The 23,942-nt window shown below is 40.0% G+C and overlaps 1 protein-coding gene across 1 annotated transcript in view; it reads right to left on the minus strand.

Moving 5' to 3' along the window:
• Nucleotides 1-21,480, minus strand: part of LOC144828707 (myelin P2 protein-like) — a 95,466-nt gene extending 73,986 nt beyond the window's left edge. Inside the window, exon 1 of the mRNA XM_078687107.1 lies at nt 21,320-21,480. Within this exon, the coding sequence (XP_078543233.1) occupies nt 21,320-21,389 (70 nt within the window). The 5' untranslated portion in view covers nt 21,390-21,480. The remainder of the gene's footprint in view (nt 1-21,319) is intronic.
• Between the last annotated feature and the right edge of the window lie 2,462 nt (nt 21,481-23,942).

Raw genomic sequence — 23,942 nt, forward strand, 5'->3', positions numbered from 1 at the left:
AGAGTAACAGAATTACTACAAACATATGATGACGAAGCATTATCTTATGTTGACGACATATACTTAACAGATGATGACTTGGATACTCACTTGAAGAGAGTGAACACCATAATACTTGGGTTCGCAGCAGAGGGTTACAAATTCAACTTTAAAAAATCCAGAATTGCCCATCTAACAGTCCTGTTCTTAGGATACGAATTATCAAGTGAAGGCAAAAGCCTGGCTGACAATTTCCTAGAGAAATGTGCCGTACTCCAAGCACCTAGAACGCTAAAAAACCTACAGTCAATTCTAGGCTTCCTAAATTTCGGAAGAACATACATCGCAAATTACGCAGAAAGGGTCAAACCCCTTTATGATCTAATAAAACCAGATTTTAAAAGAACCAATTGGACTCAAATACACACAGAAATCTTGAGATCCTTACAAACAGACATGTTAATTAAAACAAAATTAGAAACACGTGATAACACACGCAATCTTGTGATTCGAGTCATCCCAGGAAGATGCGGATTCACATACCTGACCTCTAATGAGGGAGAAAAGGTACCAATTGCATTCAAATCACACTTGTACACAGAAGCTGAAAAGAAATTCAGCATTAAAGAAAACATTGTTCATGCAGTTCAAACCGCAATAGCTAGAGAAAAAGATCAAGCGGACGGTAGACACATCACAGTCAGAACAGCAGAATCAGCATTTGAGGCATTAACAACACCTTGTAATTTACCAACAACAACATTGAATCCGGAATGGATACAATGGGTGAATTCAATTACAACGGACAAAGTATACTACTACTTTGATCCAGAACTAAAAGAATTGAAAAATCTAGAATATGAAAGAACATTCCCTCTGCCTATCGACATTCTGCCCTTACGACAATACGCTTGTGTAATCTATACAGACGGACATGCTCAACCCTCCGTTTGGGGAGAACAAGCATACAACCCCACATGTGAGATTACAAAAGAAGTGTGGCGCGGAGGTAAACTAAGACCTCTATTAACAAAAACACACTCAGTAGAAACTAATTCAGAACAACAGACTGAAATAATAGCATTGAAAATGGCGCTAGATAATGCGGATCGCGAATTCCCGACACTTATAGTGTCCGATTCATATTACTGCGTCAAATCATATAACAACGATTTGCAGACATGGATTCAAAACGGTTACAAAGATGACACAGATGCAACAATAAAGCAAAAACTGCTTTGGGAACAAATAGCTCTTTTACAAAAAGAACTACCAAAGACTCACGTGACACACTCACTGAGTCATCAGCGTGATGGCGTTCACGTTGCAGGGAATTCATTGGCTGAGACAGCCACAGCGGTAGCAACTAAATCGGCTTCCGTAGCTCGAAAAAAGCGTACATTGAAGTATATTGACGGTGAAACAGTGCTGGCGGTGAAAACGTCATTAAAAGGCGACTGCTCGGCGCTACCGATCAACTATCCACTCAATTATACATACATAATCGATGCAAACTCCGTCCCTTTTGCTCGAATCCCTGGAGTGGGGGATAGAGTGATTCCAAACATGGACAGGAGAAACTTGTTAATAGCAGACGCACATATGGGCGAGGGTCTCAGACACCGCAAACTAAAAGATTCTCTGGAAGAATTACAATCAAGGTACTGGTGGCCAGGCATGAGCCTGCATCATACCATTTTTGTAAAGAACTGCCCAAACTGTAACAGAAATCGCAGTGGTGAGAGAAACGGTGTAATACCGTGTCGTTTCACTCCAGAAAAGATCAACAGTAAAAAGCAAAGCGTCCGATTAACATATACAGGCTAGTTTCCATTTATAATGTAGATCACCAGCACTCGGCTGACGTCTGGACTGTTATACAAAGATTTGCGAGTCTAAATGGCATATACGCTAGAAGCATGCTACGTTTGACCATTGTTTTCACTCTAGCCCTCCAGCCTGAGGGGAAACATGGCCAAATGAGCATAGCACAGCGGGACTCTTCTCACTTCCTTCCTGAGGGATACGGGATGGTGTAAAGAAAAAACCAAGGCATAAAGCTATCTATAACAGAAAGGATATTAGGTTCGGGAACTGGGTGGGTCAAACATCTAATAAGTGTCCAACGTAGTCTAAATAACTTGCCAAGAAATTCTCTGAAGGGATTCAGTCCGTACGAATTATTATTTGGAACTAGGATGTTAGTCTTAGATCTCGACAGTCAGACTTCAGTGGTGAAGGAAAAATGCTTTGATATCAAAGATCGTTTGGCTGTTTTGCAGGACTTAAACGAAACAAGAAAAGACCTGAGCAACATAAAGTTGAAACAGCAGCCAACAACCACTGAAGAACCACCACCTGTCCCAGCAAGACCTGTCTGGATTCCAAAAATCGGGGATCTAGTCAGAGAAAAGATCGCGGTAAAGAAGGAATTTGGGCCTTCTTACAGAAAAGCAGTTCCTGTCTTGTCTGTCAACGGGACAAGATCAGTTGTACTACCGCCGCTTGCTGGTAAAAAGGAGAACCGAGTTGTATCCATCGACCTGGTAAAACCACAACATGTGGCCGATAACAAATAGTAGGCCAAGTGGACTCCCGAGAGGTAGTAGAACACCAAGATTTGCTACTAACACAGAGGTTCAATCTAAGAGGCTAATCACATTCGAAACGCCTACAGAACTACAACAAGGACTATGCAACAATGCAATGGAACTTAGACCTCTGAAAACCCAAGTAAAAACATTTAGCAGAGACACACCAATCTATAATGAAGTAACAAACGACTATGCAAGAAACAGTAATCCTGAAGCAATTGGAACAATAGACAGAACTGCATCCGGCTACTTCATAAACTTCGATGATTCCTCTGAAGGCTTCACTGAATCAAAAACACAGCCATCAACAAAAACCTTTAAAGATAAAGTTAAAGTACTTTTGAAACAACTGAAAGAAACATATCTAATTTCTCCATGGATTGAATTTTGGGTGGGTTTTGGTGCATTTATCCTCATACTTTGGCTCATCATGGTACTAACTTTGGGACGCTTCATTGAGGGAAAATATGCTACAATGGACACAGCAAGTCAGAAAATCAACTTGATCCTCAAACCACACACATCTTCACATCTTAGTGGCAATAATTGTGCAATGTCACTGAGCGGTACACTTCTGTGTAATGGAATTAGTTTGCATGGAGCCTGTGAAGGGAACTCAAATAACCTTTCATGTCACCAGCTAGGCGCACCTGCAACAGAGATAGAACCATTCTTTCAAAGACTCTATAATGGGAGTTACATTCTAATTGTAGTGACAAGAAAAGAGAGAAGGTAACATGGACAGAGGGCGCTCAGCTATGAGTATGGCTCTATTATAGTTTCAAAATTATTGTTCCAGGGACTGCTACAAGACTGGAAAGGAAGGTTACCCAACTTCCTTAATTTATCCTGGATGACTCCAAGATGTTAAACTAAATTGAAGTTCCTGCCGAGCAGTCTAGCATCAAATTTATATTTTCCCAAGCAACAAAAATTGTATTTATCAAATCCGAATAACAATTATAAGTACAAAAGTACAATTCCTCATCCAATAAACAATCAAGCACCAGAATCCTAAAGTGCGTTGATCCGTATTTGGATAGCAAATTTCAAAGTTCAATCCAGATTTTTTCTGATTCACAAGTTCTTTATTCACTCGAGGTATTCTCAAAGTTCATTCCAAATTTCTCAAATCAAAATCCAAGTTTCACAAATTCCAAAGTACATCCGCAGCAGCCAACACGTGTTTCGATGGGCATTTATCTGTGCCAACCAACTTCCTCAGGGCTCTCCACTTTTCACTCCCACCAATATCTCATATAGCGACGGAGTATTAATTTCACAGTGAATCTAAGTCTCAATTGGTTAAGTGTCCAGTGCTCTCTTTCCGTGATAAGATTTACCGTGGTAATTAGATTGCAGGGTCTATATCCCTCTTCAAAGTTGCAGTAAATGTCTCCCTCGAATATAGCACGTGTTTCGTTGGGCATTTATCTGTGCCAACCAACTTCCTCAGGGCTGCAAGCCAAAATAATACAAAATAAACTAATGTAAAGAATTATATAATATAATAGTAGAAGTAATCCAATTATTTAAGAAAGGTTAAGTTATACTCCAAAAAAAGAAATCACCACCTAGGTGAAAAGATAAAGCATAGTACCCTCATTACAGTGACAAGCCATAACTATACACACATTATGTGGATCCCGGTGTAAAGTCATAATTCACAGAAAAACATTCTGCCATTGCGCCAAATTCGTATCACATAAGTGTATTACCTCAATTAGAAAAGATTGTCTATTAGTATCAAGTTACTTCCAACACATATTTAGCACGACAATCATCAGTATCTGGAATGATATAGGGAGGCTCTAAGCTATGTCACCACAGTTTACTCGTTGTACAGCCAATAATTATCTAGGACTAGTAGCTATCTATATCACATAACACTAGTCCAATAGTATCATTGTAAGCGTAACTCAATAACTTGAGTGATGAATAATAACATGAAATGTACCTCTCCACTTATCGCTCCCACCACTATCTCATATAGCGACGATATATAAAATCTTATTCGTTATATCACAACAGTTTACTCGTTGTACAGCAAATAGTTATCATAAGCTATTAACTATCTGTATTACATTACACTAGTCCTTGTGATATCATTTTAAGCGTAGCTCAATAACAAAAGTAGTGAATAATAAGATGTACCTCTCCACTTTTCACTCCCACCAATATCTCATATAGCGACGGAGTATTAATTTCACAGTGAATCTGTTAGAAAGAGTCGTAAAGTCAAATTATATTTGTCTCATTATGTTACGGCAAACAAAAATTATACACCAAACTCCCCTTACCTAAGTCTCAATTGGTTAAGCGTCCAGTGCTCTCTTTCCGTGATAAGATTTACCGTGGTAATTAGATTGCAGGGTCTATAAGAGAAGAACCACATTTTCAGAGGTCTTCTAACAGTGAATCTATCTATATTAGTACTTTAATTACGGAAATCACTCTTACCTATATCCCTCTTCAAAGTTGCAGTAAATGTCTCCCTCGAATATCGGCTATCGGCGTGTTCAATGGCCGCCATCTTCCTTAAGTAGTACCTCGTAAGGTGCTTCAACTCCTGTTAGGTGTGACGTTTCTTCGCCGCCATCTTAGAGCGTGTTAAACCTGAAGTTGTCCGTTATCGCTGTGCACACCGGACGCCACCTTTCTAAGTGCCTCACTCTTCGGTACTTTAGCCACCAGTGGTGACGTGTTGTTTCACTGCCATCTTGAAATGGCTAATGAATCCATAAGAGAGGTACACATCTCAGTTCTCTTTATCGGGTATTATACCCAGAGCAGTTACCGCATTAATAACAGAGAATTTAATATTAAAAAACTCAATATTGGAAAAAAAATTATAAAGAGTAATGATAATATTGGTGTTAAGCCTGAGATTGTCCATTATCGATGTGCACACTGGACGCCACCTTTCTAAGTACCTCACTCTTCAGTACTTTAGCTACCAGCGGTGACGTGTTATTTCACCGCCATCTTGTAGTGGCTAGTGAATCCATAAGAGAGGTACACGTCTCAGTTCTCTTTATCGGGTATTATAACCGGAGCAATTACCACATTATTAACAGAGAGTTTATTGTTAAAAAATCACTATTGGAAAAAATTCTTTTAAAGAGTAATGTTAATATTGGCATTCAAAATTTAGGAAGATCGTAATTCCAAACGGTGTAAATACGAAGACGCGCAAGTTCCAATTATTACATATTTTTCTCCGATCCTGATCAGTCTAGGAATTATATAATTCGTCTCTAGCTCCTCAAGGATTACCATTAACTTGATTTAATAAGTGGTGACAATGCGTTGAGCATCCCGCGTCATTCCTGTATATGACATTAATAGAAAACATACATTGTTAAATAAAAGGGGTCATGGCATTTGCATTCGAAATACCCAAGTATCATCTTGCAGTAATACGTCCAATATTTAACAAAATTTTCCGGTATGAAATAAGCCAGATCTCTCACATTTGAATTCAAAAATTCCATTACATCCTGAAATATGACTATTCTCCTAGGAAATATTGAAGTTCAGTATCTATATTAAGCCCTTCTTCTACAGCCCGAAGAACCATAATCCAGCGTGCCTCTCTGCGTCTTAATTTCAATCTTCTGTCTCCTCCACGTCTATCAAGGACCACCTGTTCAATACCATGAAAGGAGAATTTGTGATTCTCACTATCATTACTATTTTGGATAGAGTGCGAGGCTATGGGGTATCTTGTATCCCCATTCTTTAGTGCCCGATAGTGTTCCACCATTCTGTCCTTAAGTCTCCTAACAGTACTCCCAACATAAATCTTACCGCAGAGGCAGGCAATACCATAAATCACAAAAGTAGAATCACAATTGATAAAGGTATCTATGTGATGTGTACCTGTATCGTTATATTCGAATTTCAAAACTTTTCTCTTTGCCCACCAACATGAACTACAGTTTCCACAGTAGTAAAAACCTTTAGGACGAGCACGTAACCAGTCACTATGTCCCAAATGTGGAATTGGTTTAGGGTAACTCGGGCTAACAATATTAGCAATCGACATTCCCTTTCTAAAGGTAATACTAGGTTTATCTGTTAGATAAGGTTTCAGATCTTTATCAGAGTAAAGCATGTGCCAGTATTTCTTCATAATACTGAAGATCTTATTACTACCCACACCAAAATTCGTGATCATTCTAATAATCTGATTTTCATCTCTAGTATCACTCTTATTTTTAGGTTTCAGTGTCACAGATCGCTTCAGTTTATGTACTCTATTCGCGGCTTCATTGATGATAGTACTCGCATAGCCTCTATTCTTGAACCTCATCTTCATATCCTTGATATTTTCATCAAAATCAATGTCTTTAGAGCAGTTTCGTCTTGCTCTAATCATTTCCCCATAGGGGATTGAGTTGATCTGGCTCTTGGGGTGGCAGCTGTCCGCTCGTAAGAGTGAGTTACAACTGGTTTCTTTGCGAAACATGCGGCTGTTTAATTTCTTTCCCTCCACAAATAACTCAATGTCAAGAAAGGTCAGTTTTACTTTATCATAATGTGTGGTGAATGACATATTAAGATCATTGGTATTAAGGAATTTAAAGAACATCTCCAGTTCATCTGTAGTGCCTCTCCAAAATAACAAACAATCGTCAATGAACCTTCCCCAATAGTATATGTGATCTATCCATTGGCTGCCCCTAGGGCCCCAAATCCACTCCGCCTCCAACCTCCCCATAAAGAGGTTCGCGAAGGACGGAGCAAATTTAGAACCCATCGCAGTCCCAGTCTTTTGCTTATACCAGGAAGATTCAAAGAGAAAGTAATTGTTTTCCAAAACCATTCTTGTCATTTCTAATAACATAGATGTATGATCCAAATATTCCGCTGGTCTTTTATTCAAGAAACTCTCAATTGCTAGTATACCTTTCTCGTGGTCTATATTTGAGTATAGGGATACTACATCTAAAGTAGCAAGGATCATATCATCATCCCACACTACATCATTCATAATATTGAGGACATGTTTCGTGTCCTCGATATGTGACGGTAAATTGTGTACAAAGGGTCTTAAGTATGAGTCCACAAATTGAGATAGTTTCTCCGTAGGCCCACCAATACCCGAAATTATCGGTCTGCCCGGTGGTTTGTGTCTATCTTTATGTACTTTAGGTAAACAGTACATACAAGGGGCCTTAGGTGATTGTATCTTAAGAAACTGAAATTCATCATGATCCAATAAACACTTGTCATACCAGTCCTTCAGTTTTGTGTTAATTGTGCCTTTGATCCTTTCCAATGGATTCACAATTACCTTCTCATAGTATTTGTTGTTTCCCAGTTGTGACAAGACTTCATTATTGTAATCAATGCGATTCATAACAACAATATTGCCACCCTTATCGGCACTGCATATTATCAGGTCCGGGTGATCAGTCAGTTGTCGTAGTGCCTCCCTTTCATCTATTTTCAAATTGTCTCGAAATGGTTTTCTATTTCGTTGTCGTTCTTTTTTAATTAGATTATCTATTTCCAAAGTGACAGATTTATAGAAGGCATCAATAACATTGCCAGTAGACAGTTGGGGTGTCCATTTAGATTTATCTTTAAACCCACTTCCAGATGCTAAACCAGGATTAATCTCTAAATCTCTAAAGAGAGAATTCATAGTCACAGGGTCACCTTCTGATTCAGTCAGAGATAACAATAGTTGCGTATCATAAAGATCTTGGATAGTAATCTCAGTCAATATTGGGTTATTGGTCGTTTTTGTCCTAACATTATCTTTCAAAGAAAAAAACTTTTTAAGTTTCAGCAAACGTACAAACTTATACAGATCAATTTTTGTTACATACCAATCAACATTCTTAGTAGGACAATATCCAAGACCCTTCTTCAACACATTGCTCATACTTACAGACAATTCAATAGAAGAAAGGTTGATCACTTCAATTTCTTTAGATCCTGTATTTATTTCCTCCACGACCTCAATCTCTCCCTCATCCCTGGGACCACTTCTCCTGCGTTTGCCACGGCTCCCTCTCCTTGCCTTCCTGTTTGTGCATTGCCATATCTCCCTCCTGTATCTCGTATTCCTCTTTTGAACCTCTGAACTTTCACTAAAAAATTATTGTTATTAGTGATATCCCCACCCTGGGCAACAGGAGCTCCTGTACTTCCTCCATCAGTTGATATACTACTGGATGAGGTATTAACAACTGAGCTTAAAGGTGTCAAATTTCCCTTGTTGTTATAACCTTTCTGAAAAAGATAATCGAATGTACGCGCAAAGGTAAATACCCTACCAGTTGTATAGTCCTGTTCGTCCCTTTTCAATTTACGCGCTTTTCTCCTTTTGATGTCTGCTTGCAAGTTAGTCAAGATTTCGTCTAACATATTATAGTTCTTAATAGTAGCTTCTGGTAAGTTTAATTGTTTAATTTCATCTTCACATGTTTTGATCTCAATCAAAAGTTTCTCAATCTTACGTTCAGCATTATCTATAAGTATCCTTATCAAATTACTTGAGCTAGTAGTTAGCTCATGCTCCTATTTTTCCAATAAATCGGGTTCTAAGTCTTCATAAGTTGGTATGATAGTTGATCTCAAACCTCTGGGGATGCAGTTAAGGGTGATATATTGTTTTAATGTTACCGCATCCCACCACTTATTCAGTTCAGCTCTCTTCAGTTTCTCTAGTCTTACGAATTTGGCTCTTAGACCTTCCTGTTTTGCTGTTGTAGTAGAGGCTACATTTACAGATGAGCCTGTGCTTAAATTATTTGAGATCAACTATCATACCAACTTATGAAGACTTAGAACCCGATTTATTGGACAAATGGGAGCATGAGCTAACTACTAGCTCAAGTAATTTGATAAGGATACTTATAGATAATGCTGAACGTAAGATTGAGAAACTTTTGATTGAGATCAAAACATGTGAAGATGAAATTAAACAATTAAACTTACCAGAAGCTACTATTAAGAACTATAATATGTTAGACGAAATCTTGACTAACTTGCAAGCAGACATCAAAAGGAGAAAAGCGCGTAAATTGAAAAGGGACGAACAGGACTATACAACTGGTAGGGTATTTACCTTTGCGCGTAAATTCGATTATCTTTTTCAGAAAGGTTATAACAACAAGAGAAATTTGACACCTTTAAGCTCAGTTGTTAATACCTCATCCAGTAGTATATCAACTGATGGAGGAAGTACAGGAGCTCCTGTTGCCCAGGGTGGGGATATCACTAATAACAATAATTTTTTAGTGGAAGTTCAGAGGTTCAAAAGAGGAATACGAGATACAGGAGGGAGTTATGGCAATGCACAAACAGGAAGGCAAGGAGAGGGAGCCGTGGCAAACGCAGGAGAAGTGGTCCCAGGGATGAGGGAGAGATTGAGGTCGTGGAGGAAATAAATACAGGATCTAAAGAAATTGAAGTGATCAACCTTTCTTCTATTGAATTGTCTGTAAGTATGAGCAATGTGTTGAAGAAGGGTCTTGGATATTGTCCTACTAAGAATGTTGATTGGTATGTAACAAAAATTGATCTGTATAAGTTTGTATGTTTGCTGAAACTTAAAAAGTTTTTTTCTTTGAAAGATAATGTTAGGACAAAAACGACCAATAAACCAATATTGACTGAGATTACTATCCAAGATCTTTATGATACGCAACTATTGTTATCTCTGACTGAATCAGAAGGTGACCCTGTGACTATGAATTCTCTCTTTAGAGATTTAGAGATTAATCCTGGTTTAGCATCTGGAAGTGGGTTTAAAGATAAATCTAAATGGACACCCCAACTGTCTACTGGCAATGTTATTGATGCCTTCTATAAATCTGTCACTTTGGAAATAGATAATCTAATTAAAAAAGAACGACAACGAAATAGAAAACCATTTCGAGACAATTTGAAAATAGATGAAAGGGAGGCACTACGACAACTGACTGATCACCCGGACCTGATAATACGCAGTGCCGATAAGGGTGGCAATATTGTTGTTATGAATCGCATTGATTACAATAATGAAGTCTTGTCACAACTGGGAAACAACAAATACTATGAGAAGGTAATTGTGAATCCATTGGAAAGGATCAAAGGCACAATTAACACAAAACTGAAGGACTGGTATGACAAGTGTTTATTGGATCATGATGAATTTCAGTTTCTTAAGATACAATCACCTAAGGCCCCTTGTATGTACTGTTTACCTAAAGTACATAAAGATAGACACAAACCACCGGGCAGACCGATAATTTCGGGTATTGGTGGGCCTACGGAGAAACTATCTCAATTTGTGGACTCATACTTAAGACCCTTTGTACACAATTTACCGTCACATATCGAGGACACGAAACATGTCCTCAATATTATGAATGATGTAGTGTGGGATGATGATATGATCCTTGCTACTTTAGATGTAGTATCCCTATACTCAAATATAGACCACGAGAAAGGTATACTAGCAATTGAGAGTTTCTTGAATAAAAGACCAGCGGAATATTTGGATCATACATCTATGTTATTAGAAATGACAAGAATGGTTTTGGAAAACAATTACTTTCTCTTTGAATCTTCCTGGTATAAGCAAAAGACTGGGACTGCGATGGGTTCTAAATTTGCTCCGTCCTTCGCGAACCTCTTTATGGGGAGGTTGGAGGCGGAGTGGATTTGGGGCCCTAGGGGCAGCCAATGGATAGATCACATATACTATTGGGGAAGGTTCATTGACGATTGTTTGTTATTTTGGAGAGGCACTACAGATGAACTGGAGATGTTCTTTAAATTCCTTAATACCAATGATCTTAATATGTCATTCACCACACATTATGATAAAGTAAAACTGACCTTTCTTGACATTGAGTTATTTGTGGAGGGAAAGAAATTAAACAGCCGCATGTTTCGCAAAGAAACCAGTTGTAACTCACTCTTACGAGCGGACAGCTGCCACCCCAAGAGCCAGATCAACTCAATCCCCTATGGGGAAATGATTAGAGCAAGACGAAACTGCTCTAAAGACACTGATTTTGATGAAAATATCAAGGATATGAAGATGAGGTTCAAGAATAGAGGCTATGCGAGTACTATCATCAATGAAGCCGCGAATAGAGTACATAAACTGAAGCGATCTGTGACACTGAAACCTAAAAATAAGAGTGATACTAGAGATGAAAATCAGATTATTAGAATGATCACGAATTTTGGTGTGGGTAGTAATAAGATCTTCAGTATTATGAAGAAATACTGGCACATGCTTTACTCTGATAAAGATCTGAAAACTTATCTAACAGATAAACCTAGTATTACCTTTAGAAAGGGAATGTCGATTGCTAATATTGTTAGCCCGAGTTACCCTAAACCAATTCCACATTTGGGACATAGTGACTTGTTACGTGCTCGTCCTAAAGGTTTTTACTACTGTGGAAACTGTAGTTCATGTTGGTGGGCAAAGAGAAAAGTTTTGAAATTCGAATATAACGATACAGGTACACATCACATAGATACCTTTATCAATTGTGATTCTACTTTTGTGATTTATGTTATTGCCTGCCTCTGCGGTAAGATTTATGTTGGGAGTACTGTTAGGAGACTTAAGGACAGAATGGTGGAACACTATCGGGCACTAAAGAATGGGGATACAAGATACCCCATAGCCTCGCACTCTATCCAAAATAGTAATGATAGTGAGAATCACAAATTCTCCTTTCATGGTATTGAACAGGTGGTCCTTGATAGACGTGGAGGAGACAGAACATTGAAATTAAGACGCAGAGAGGCACGCTGGATTATGGTTCTTCGGGCTGTAGAAGAAGGGCTTAATATAGATACTGAACTTCAATATTTCCTAGGAAAATAGTCATATTTCAGGATGTAATGGAATTTTTGAATTCAAATGTGAGAGATCTGGCTTATTTCATACCGGAAAATTTTGTTAAATATTGGATGTATTACTGCAAGATGATACTTGGGTATTTCGAATGCAAATGCCATGACCCTTTTTATTTAACAATGTATGTTTTCTATTAATGTCATATACAGGAATGACGCGGGATGCTCAACGCATTGTCACCACTTATTAAATCAAGTTAATGGTAATCCTTGAGGAGCTAGAGACGAATTATATAATTCCTAGACTGATCAGGATCGGAGAAAAATATGTAATAATTGGAACTTGCGCGTCTTCGTATTTACACCGTTTGGAATTACGATCTTCCTAAATTTTGAATGCCAATATTAACATTACTCTTTAAAAGAATTTTTTCCAATAGTGATTTTTTAACAATAAACTCTCTGTTAATAATGTGGTAATTGCTCCGGTTATAATACCCGATAAAGAGAACTGAGACGTGTACCTCTCTTATGGATTCACTAGCCACTACAAGATGGCGGTGAAATAACACGTCACCGCTGGTAGCTAAAGTACTGAAGAGTGAGGTACTTAGAAAGGTGGCGTCCAGTGTGCACATCGATAATGGACAATCTCAGGCTTAACACCAATATTATCATTACTCTTTATAAAAAAAATTCCAATATTGAGTTTTTTAATATTAAATTCTCTGTTAATAATGCGGTAACTGCTCTGGTTATAATAACCGATAAAGAGAACTGAGACGTGTACCTCTCTTATGGATTCATTAGCCATTTCAAGATGGCGGTGAAACAACACGTCACCGCTGGTAGCTAAAGTACCGAAGAGTGAGGCACTTAGAAAGGTGGCGTCCGGTGTGCACAGCGATAACGGACAACTTCAGGTTTAACACGCTCTAAGATGGCGGCGAAGAAACGTCACACCTAACAGGAGTTGAAGCACCTTACGAGGTACTACTTAAGGAAGATGGCGGCCATTGAACACGCCGATAGCCGATATTCGAGGGAGACATTTACTGCAACTTTGAAGAGGGATATAGGTAAGAGTGATTTCCGTAATTAAAGTACTAATATAGATAGATTCACTGTTAGAAGACCTCTGAAAATGTGGTTCTTCTCTTATAGACCCTGCAATCTAATTACCACGGTAAATCTTATCACGGAAAGAGAGCACTGGACGCTTAACCAATTGAGACTTAGGTAAGGGGAGTTTGGTGTATCATTTTTGTTTGCCGTAACATAATGAGACAAATATAATTTGACTTTACGACTCTTTCTAACAGATTCACTGTGAAATTAATACTCCGTCGCTATATGAGATATTGGTGGGAGTGAAAAGTGGAGAGGTACATCTTATTATTCACTACTTTTGTTATTGAGCTACGCTTAAAATGATATCACAAGGACTAGTGTAATGTAATACAGATAGTTAATAGCTTATGATTACTATTTGCTGTACAACGAGTAAACTGTTGTGATATAACGAATAAGATTTTATATATCGTCGCTATATGAGATAGTGGTGGGAGCGATAAGTGGAGAGGTACATTTCATGTTATTATTCATCACTCAAGTTATTGAGTTACGCTTACAATGATACTATTGGACTAGTGTTATGTGATATAGATAGCTACTAGTCCTAGATAATTATTGGCTGTACAACGAGTAAACTGTGGTGACATAGCTTAGAGCCTCCCTATATCATTCCAGATACTGATGATTGTCGTGCTAAATATGTGTTGGAAGTAACTTGATACTAATAGACAATCTTTTCTAATTGAGGTAATACACTTATGTGATACGAATTTGGCGCAATGGCAGAATGTTTTTCTGTGAATTATGACGTTACACCGGGATCCACATAATGTGTGTATAGTTATGGCTTGTCACTGTAATGAGGGTACTATGCTTTATCTTTTCACCTAGGTGGTGATTTCTTTTTGGAGTATAACTTAACCTTTCTTAAATAATTGGATTACTTCTACTATTATATTATATAATTCTTTACATTAGTTTATTTTGTATTATTTTGGCTTGCAGCCCTGAGGAAGTTGGTTGGCACAGATAAATGCCCAACGAAACACGTGTTATATTCGAGGGAGACATTTACTGCAACTTTGAAGAGGGATATAGACCCTGCAATCTAATTACCACGGTAAATCTTATCACGGAAAGAGAGCACTGGACGCTTAACCAATTGAGACTTAGATTCACTGTGAAATTAATACTCCGTCGCTATATGAGATATTGGTGGGAGTGAAAAGTGGAGAGCCCTGAGGAAGTTGGTTGGCACAGATAAATGCCCAACGAAACACGTGTTGGCTGCTGCGGATGTACTTTGGAATTTGTGAAACTTGGATTTTGATTTGAGAAATTTGGAATGAACTTTGAGAATACCTCGAGTGAATAAAGAACTTGTGAATCAGAAAAAATCTGGATTGAACTTTGAAATTTGCTATCCAAATACGGATCAACGCACTTTAGGATTCTGGTGCTTGATTGTTTATTGGATGAGGAATTGTACTTTTGTACTTATAATTGTTATTCAGATTTGATAAATACAATTTTTGTTGCTTGGGAAAATATAAATTTGATGCTAGACTGCTCGGCAGGAATTTCAAATTACATTCTAATTGTAGATCGCAGATGCTGGAGTCTTATGCCCGGGACTCCTTATCTCGTAACTACGACTGCGAAGGTCAAGTGCTGTGGACGCTTATTGTTCCCAGCTCCCTTCCAGACAGGGAGGCAAGGGCATGGCCCAACTTGAAAATTACTTCTATTCGAATAGATACTTTAAGCAGAATGAAAACAGTGCTTCTTCAGACGCCGACCAGACTTACGTCATCAAAAGAAACGTATGATCTCCTTGTCGCAAGGACGACTGCAGAGATTCACTCCTTATTATCAACTAATTCCCCCATACATTTCGCAGAAATCCTGAATGAAATCTTAAATATTTCTGATACCAGTGGAGTCTCAAAAGTATTTAAGACAGTATTTTCGATGGCATTAACACCATTCAAAGCCATACTGGGTATTTTTCCAGATTTCGTCCATTCGATTTTTGGCGGACTTCCCCTCATTTGGGGACTAATTGCAGGAATCCTATTCTTAGTCCTTATATTTCGTTATGGCAAACCATGTCACAGACAAAACACCTGCGACAAGGGAAGAAACAATCCTAGCCATTGGATACCGGGACCGGATATCAAAAATCCTGGGACTATCCCGGCTTAGAGACCTGAACATGACTTGGTTTCTTTCATTTCGACCAATGTGGCATCGATGTGTTTTACCTGTATTAAGGTGCTTGCTATGCGGAGAAGAATGCGTGTTAGACACCTGTCTGACTCTACAATCAGATGCGCCAATGGATGCAGAAACATTGTTGAGTCCAATAAAGGCTCATACTTTGTGCTGCCCTCAACGGCTACCAATCCTGATGACGGCATTCGTGGAAGCTTCACCACTACGATTAAGGGGTAGTGAAGTTCAAGATGAAAGCAGCATTGATCAGGTACGACCTTCTGTCAGCAATACTAATCAAAACGTCAATGGAGACAATCATGCGCACGAATGCATGGTTACATCTTTTTCCGAGTTAGTGGAACTCTCCCAGGAAGCTGTTGACAACTTTTTCGAGAGTCTAAATGATATGATGTTCTCACCAGAGCAGAAATAGAGACTTTTGAGCAAGCTCGCACACGGCGTTCCCTGAATTTGGCCTTCAACTAGAATAGCAAAATACCATGAACAATTTTCCCTCCAGTTCACGGACAGCAATTTTTTTCAGCAGCCCCAAAATATTTTTACGAATTTTTTCGGGACACTTATTTTCTGCTTAAAGTAAGAACTATTCTTAGAGAACTAAGATTTCTATTTTTAGATACTTTATAGACATTAGCTGCCCGCTGGTATGTTCATAATTATTTTATTCTGTGATGGAATGGTCTCGAAACTTTTTTCTGTATTAAGAGCCATTTCATGTGTAAATTCTCATATACAAATTAGTGATAATGTATAGATATGCGTGATTACTTTAGCATTATTCTACAGCTTGAGTGCATATATTACATGTGACTGTTTTTTCCGTATATTTGATAAATTCAAAATGCATTTATGTATTTTGGGGTGGTAAGGTATACACGATACTCTATAGTATGTTTTACTATGCATAGATTCGTAAATATGTCCATAGTTAGCGTGGAGTGGGTGTGATGTATTCCTATAGGTTCTGTATCGATCCCCCTATTCCTGACCCTATTCTGGTTAACAAGTTAACTAGCAGCCATCCCATGAGGCAGAAAACCCCCATGATGCAGGAACCGTTATCTGATAAAGCCACACTACGGCACAGGAACGTGTTATCTGATTAGGTCATAACGCTTGCCATCTAATTAGACAAGCGATATTCCTCCAGCCCCTGATAAGGCATACGGAGTTCTCAAAACAAATCAAACCTATGACAGACCTGGGAAAAACCCTGCGGCCATTGTTTTGATTTCACCGAGAACTTCAGCAAAAGAATGTGCTAACGACCAGGTCGTATGACATCCTTATTGACGTATCTATGTCCATCCTTACGTCAATCTCGGCACCTTAAAGGTATAAATATTACCGATATTGCCCTATGCAAACACACGCGGTGGTGACGAGATCGGAGCAGCCAGACTTGCCGAAGCCCAGAGCAGAGCAGACCCCGCTGGCGCAGCCCCGCCTTTCCTGACGCGCTGAGAACGAGACGCTGCTTTCTCCTGCCGAGAAATCCAGCTCCGGCGCTTCCGGGTAGCCCTCGCAGGCAGCCTGGAATATCGAGACCAGAGACGAGAGATACCATCCCTCATTCATCCTAGATTCCAGGTACAGAACTGAATAACCCCTTGCAGAGAATTCTTTAGTCAGTCACTTGGCAAAACAAACTTAACTTAAACTGTAACTTTCTATTCCCGCCCACGTATTAGGCTTAGGTCAGGTACACGGGGTAGGCGTAGTTAGAAACACCAGTTGAGTACGATTAGTCAAATGTAAATGTGTATGTATTCATTTTATTCATTTTATTCATTTTAAACCTTCATATGGCTTAGAAAACATATCAATGTTTTTACAGTATTATTTTATACTTCTGCTTTTATTGTATGCACTTTACTTAACCATAAGTATTGCAATAATATCGATCCATTTCTCTTGTATGAGAAAAGAGACTGATCAATAAATAACATCTTTTATTGAACACGCCCGTCTCTTCCTTTTCTCTACAATCTGGTGAGACTAAGAATGCACGTACTGACTGAGTAAAATAAGTCGTCTTTTGTTTTCACACGACTCTAGAGATACACTCTTGATTAGGGGAGAGCAAAGTTGTCATGTTCTATGGTTGTCAGAAACTAAATCCCTTCTTGTCTATCCAGGGAGGTTCAACTCCTCCTTGCCTATTCGAGAAAGTTTCTAGTGAACTCTGAGCTAGCTGGCAAACCCAAAACTTTAAGTCTAATATCGACAGTAGTAGACCTAGTTAACGTCTGGTCTAGGCCTATACTATTGAAGGTATTATTCCAATGCGCAGAGCCTATTGGGATAATAGGAACTACACTACAATATGAGTGGCTTGTGCTGGAGAAGGACAAATACACTGGGGCCTAAATCTCACATTCAGCATCGTGAATGGTGGATACATGAATTCCAAGCGTGTACTTTGTACACGGATATATGATCAGGTGCACACATGATAACCTCTGAGAGATGGGTGTGGGAACGCAAGGCTGTCCTGGCAATGTGGTTTGACCTGATGCCAGTGTCTGACTCTCTGAGGAGGGACTGAAAACTGGAGGCGACAGACTGTTGGCTGAAGAGGTGCCACAGGGGGGGGTGTGGCCTACACCTGAATGCACTTGTGCTGGAACCGTTTTCAGAGTGGGGTGCTGATGTCAGTGTTATATCTCAGTCATAGAGTTTGAGAAATCCAAACGTCACTCAAAGAACAAGTGCAGCAAATAAGCCATGCCCATTCAGCAGCACAGTGGTAAGGGTGTAGTAGGTTTTTGGAGCATACTTTCACAAACACATTGCTAAAGCATGGTGTGGTAGCTAGCACTCTCTCATACACAACCAGCATATTTTGGTTTGAAACGCCCACTAAATTTGCAAAAACATACAGGTTGACTGGTAAAACTATATAGTACACAAACTATGTGTGGAAAACGGGTTTCAGCGAATATTTATCATTGTTATCTTTATTAAAATGTTTGTTTCCATCACACTTAATTAGATATGTGCCTCCCTCATTTGTGCTTTTATTTGCTTTATAATTTCAAATATTTTTATTGTTTGTTTACAAGTATTCAAATTTTGTTGTGTACTGACTTCGTTTCTCAATCCCCGTGCCCCAGCAATAGGTTCAGATAGTACATTTTATAAAATGTCCTCACTTTACAGTCACAAAAAGAAAAGTAAACACCAATATCCCTTTAAGCAGCAATTTGTCAGAAACATAGCCTGACGCTTGACCCCTGTCTTTGAATGCATTGGAAATGCGACAAGAAAAAAGCAAAATGTAATGACATCTTTATTACAATCAACCCAAATGTGTTTATACTGTGAGGCATTGCTATTTAGCACTCAACGTTGGGGTACACAATGGGCAGGGAAATCGAAAAATACGAGCGATTCAGAATTAAACACTAAAGGAGGGTAAAAGAGAGCTCACAGCAGGTTTATGTCAGTTGATACCCAGCTGAATAAGTACCTGATTGTGAGTGTCCCCATTGCGATATTTAGTATTTCTTGCATCTGATAAAATTAAACACTCTGGGGTTCGAAATGTGATTGTGATAAATAGCACCTATTCCAAGATGTCCCCTATTAATGGATAATAAAATCCAGATATTGGTACTTAAAACCCCAAAATCCGTACGTCCAGGTAATTTCCCCGGTTAAACTAAAGCAGATTTTGACTTGCTGAAATTTGGCACAGGGTGCAGACTTTATTGCACCTGGTAATTAACAGGTGTGAGAAAGTTGATATAATTCATAATTGTGATCCCTGTACAAAAAGTGGTTAGCACCTAGATCAGAGTTTTCCGGCATAGTCAAAGTCGGGCCATGGTCATTGATGGACCCAAGCTGACAAGAAGTGGAAAAAAGTCTGGTTGCATTGAGAATTTGTTGTAAATAGAAAAATAATATCCAGCCCTCTTTCCTCCCACCCTCTATAGCTCATGGATTTTAGCAGTAGAAGTAACTTTCAGGTGTTGCTAGGTATTATTGGCATACTGTTGGACAGAGATGTCTCGCCAGTTAGAAGATCTCAGAATTGCTCCATGTATCAGTTAAATGGTTTTGTGGACAAGATCGACCCTAGGGACACAGTACGTGACAAGGAAAGGTGATGAGAAGCAGAAAGCATCTTTCTTCATGAATTACAAATGACTCATGTGTTGTGAGTGAAGCCACTCAGGGATAACACCCCCTCCCATTCTCAAAGATACAGAGACATGGAGCACTCTATGATCGCTGTGTCAGATGCTTTCAGAAGGTCAAGGAGTATCGGCAAGTAGGCACCACCCCGTTCAATGTAATAATAAATGGTATCTTCCAAAAAGTAGGATGGCTGCCTCCACTTTACATAGGGACTAGAATCTGAATGATATGGTTACAGAAGAGAATACAATGCATGAGATGGCTAGTCCGTAAATTAAAATGTTCAGGAGAGTCACCTTTGGAAGAGTTGAGAAGGAATTCTGGTAGTATCTGAGAGCAGGAAAAGGCTATGTGTTAGGGAAGAGTTCATCTCTCGATGAATTGTGTTGAAGACGTACACAGTACCTGTCCATGTTCAAGCATGAAAATGACTGAAAACACTAAACACTGGTGCCCTTAAAGGTCGTGAACAACGACTGTCACCCTATGGATGTTCATGAGTAGCTGGCAGGCCAGGCTATCCTCTATATCTCGCTGAGAGCTGTAAGAGCCGAAAAGACTTGGATCGCCCTATCAGATGTGGCTGCAGAAGGTAACACGCGTGCAGAAGAAATGAAACACTTCACCTTTTTCTGTGCCATTTAACACATTCACTAAATAAAGCCTCTCAAAACTTGACAGTTAAGTTCAGACAATGCTTAAAGGTGACTTACAAGGCACTCTAAAACGTATACCGCCCGCTCTTAAGGAATTTAATACGCTTATCTTTTACTGTAAGCACTCCAGATGGAAAATGAGTTCGATTTTAGAAGCCTACACATGTTGGTCTATTTACTAAAAAAATGTAATAAAGTTTATGTTTACTATGCAAGACGATGTTTCCAAAGTGTCTGTTGCAATGAAATTAGTACAAATCACTAGTTATTTTCCTAGACAATAATAACAATATTAGAAATTGAACCGGCATATTTTAGTTCATCGAAGGTACACTAGGCATCGCCAGGGTTCATCAAATCCACCCAATATTACATGAATAGCAAAAATGGCTATCTCGGCGCTATGCCCACAGCTTGCAATTCAGTTTATACTGCTAGGGTGGCTTCACGTGTTTCCTTGCCATGGCTCTATTGGAATTCTGCAAACGTGGCACATTTGTGGAGCGTGCATTCATCCTTCAACTGGGACAGTTCTAGTTTAACAAATTGCACATTTTTGTCGAATTAAGTGGGAAGCAGACATGCGAACAGAGAGAGGAATATAGTGTTTCTTTTTCTGCAGTTGTATGGGAAAGTGCACCTCCGGTCATGAGCAGAATGGGTGTACTGAAGTACAGCGCGCGGCCAGCTGGCCCATGCTGTTCAGTAAATAAAAGTTCTTATAACATGAAATGTATAAGGCTAGCAAGACTAGGGCTCTGAAACAGGCGGCTCTTTTCAGAAAGTGAAGACAGTTAAAGAATGCCTTACCAAGGTCTTTCATGTATGCGTCAAAGTTCTCACTGGAGACCAGTTTCCAGGTTCCGAAAAAGCACTCCATTGGAGCTGCGCGCCGTGTAAGACAAGAGGCCTCGGGGAGAAGAAGAGGAGAGCGGCTGGCAGCGGAGGAGAGGGAGGCGGAGTGTCTGGGACAGAGCAGAAAGCCCGCATTTAAAGAGCCGTCCCAGATCCAGGCAGGTGCGTGGTACCAATCTGCAGCGAGCACGTGAGCCCCGCCTCGGACAGCCCAAGCAGGGTTTCCGGTGAAGCCTCGGGGCCCAGGCGCCCGGGCGTGTGATGTTCCTGGCAAGCGCGGACAGGCGCGCGCCGTGGAACACGAGTGCGTCATGTTGTAGCGCGGGACGCATGTGCCCGCACAGGCCTGCTCAAGCACAGGGCTGTTTCATAAGCCAAGCAGGGCTTTAGCAAGTTCGCTTTGAGCAGCGGCCCACGCGCTGCTGTTCCAGGTGTTGTACTGGCTGCAGCCATGCAGGCCAGGGCTTGAGAGCAGAGAGCAGCCGCCGTTGTGGACGCAGCTCTATTTGGCAGCATTCAATGCTAGCTAAACTCATACTAGCAGTGCCTACTGCTACTAATTAATCATAATTAGTTTTATATATAATAGTGCTCCTTAGCACCGTTCTGTAGTTTCTAGGATAAGTACCTAGGCTCTATAAACTACAGGTGCTCATTTTTATTATTTAGAGCCAGCGACGCTATGCATCGGCCTGCATCCCTTGCTTTAAATGGTCTGTTGTTCATTATCTGCTCTTCTTCCATTTGATAAGGATGCTGCCCTAATGGTTTTAATGGGAGAGTACCAGTACTTCTCAACGGCAAACAAGTACCCTGGGACAAGGCGTACCACTCACTTCTGTGCCTGCACATCTATATTTCAATTTCAACAACTGCCCGTAACTTCTATGGCAGTTGTTGTGGTACTCAGGGGAGTAGCTATCAATGGGGCACCAGGCCCAGGTGTGAGAGGGGCTCACTTGGCCCCAGTTTCAAGGTTTTTTTTCCTACCAAAGCTGGATGTTGGTGGGGGTGGGGGAGGAATTTCAGTGCCTGCGTCAGGGCTCATGGAGCCCTTGTTGTGCCACTGGCAGTACAACATGTGCATGCAATGTTTGATACAATAAAGCAGCCCCTGTTGTGGACACAGGTCTAGGTGGCTGCACTGTGAGCTATGATAGACTAATAACAATAACAGTTGTGATTACAGATATGTGTTTTATGTAATACTTCATGCTTCAGTACTATCTCCTCGCGGCTCTGCAAAAACAGATGCTGCTGCTATTACCTTGATTAACGACGTAGTTCAGTACTAGAGCCATGAGGAGACAGGAGGCAAAGAGGAAGGCGGCGCTTGTACAGATTCAACCCATCACGCAGTATATGTGAGAGGAAAAGCACAGCTGATGCCTATTCAGGTGGCTGATGTTCCCATGGTCAATGGTCATAGCCAGGAGGGATTACAGACCTCCAGGTTCCCACTGTATTGTATGCCCTGCATGCTACTTGAGACACTTGCAATGACACTCGTTGAACAGCCAAGCCTCTTTGCATTGAGACCACCTGAAATCATATAAAACATATAAAACAAGACCTAAAAAATAGTGGATGGACCAACGGTCTGATGTTCAAATGCGTTCTACATTCACAAAGCTTGCAATTTGCAAAATATCCGGCTTTGTAACTGCCAAAAACATTATATCGTATATGACAACATACGAGATTCAGACCGGCGAGTCCCTGTTTTTAGGGACTAATGGGAAACAATCGAGATTCAGACCGGCGAGTCCCTGTTTTTAGGGACTAATGGGAAACAATCGAGATTCAGAAGGTGAGTCAATACTTATAGGGACTAATGCCTCCATTTAGGCTTACTTACGCCTCCTCTTAAGTCCAAGGAAATGGGGAAATTAAATTCACTGGGGTTTTTATTCTAATGCATCCTCATTTATACCCTCAAATGTTGGCATGTATGTAATATACAACGAGTACTTTGCAAGTCAGAAATATCTTTCTGACTCGCAAATTACACAATGTGATCCCCTGTAAATAGGAAAGTGGAGAAGATTTGAAAGGGACACCCACCTCCTTCTTCTGAGTAGTAATGGAGTTCTGTAATGGTTTGCGATTGGAATTGCAGTTTCAAACTAAGAATAGGAACCTGTCAAAGTAGGGGCACACAGTCACAAAATGGAAGCTTTCCATAATGGACTGCTTGCCCTTTGTGACTGGCAACTGTGGTCATCTGGAAGGGTGTTAGCAGAGAGAGTTTCAATGGACCACTGCATGCAGCGCCAGTGGTCCTTAGCAGCATGCCATTTCTCTTTTTAGGGTCGAGCCTGCGAGAACATTTGCTAGCTCATGCGTCTGGCTTGCAAGACACTGTTGGTAGCAAAAAGGGCTTGCAGCACATCCATTGCTTACCATTTGTTGCCTTGCGTGGCGCTCTTCTTTATAGCCTCGTGATTCAAGGCAGGCCTAACATCATTACCGTTCCTCTCTGTTGAGCAGGTACAGATCACTGATTGATTCAACTTAATTAGTGCCCAACCGCTGCTCCTGACGTGACTGAGGTACTAATTTGTTCTGTTTAACTTTT

The sequence above is a fragment of the Lissotriton helveticus genome, chromosome 4_1 (assembly GCF_964261635.1).
Source record: "Lissotriton helveticus chromosome 4_1, aLisHel1.1, whole genome shotgun sequence".
NCBI lineage: Eukaryota > Metazoa > Chordata > Amphibia > Caudata > Salamandridae > Lissotriton > Lissotriton helveticus.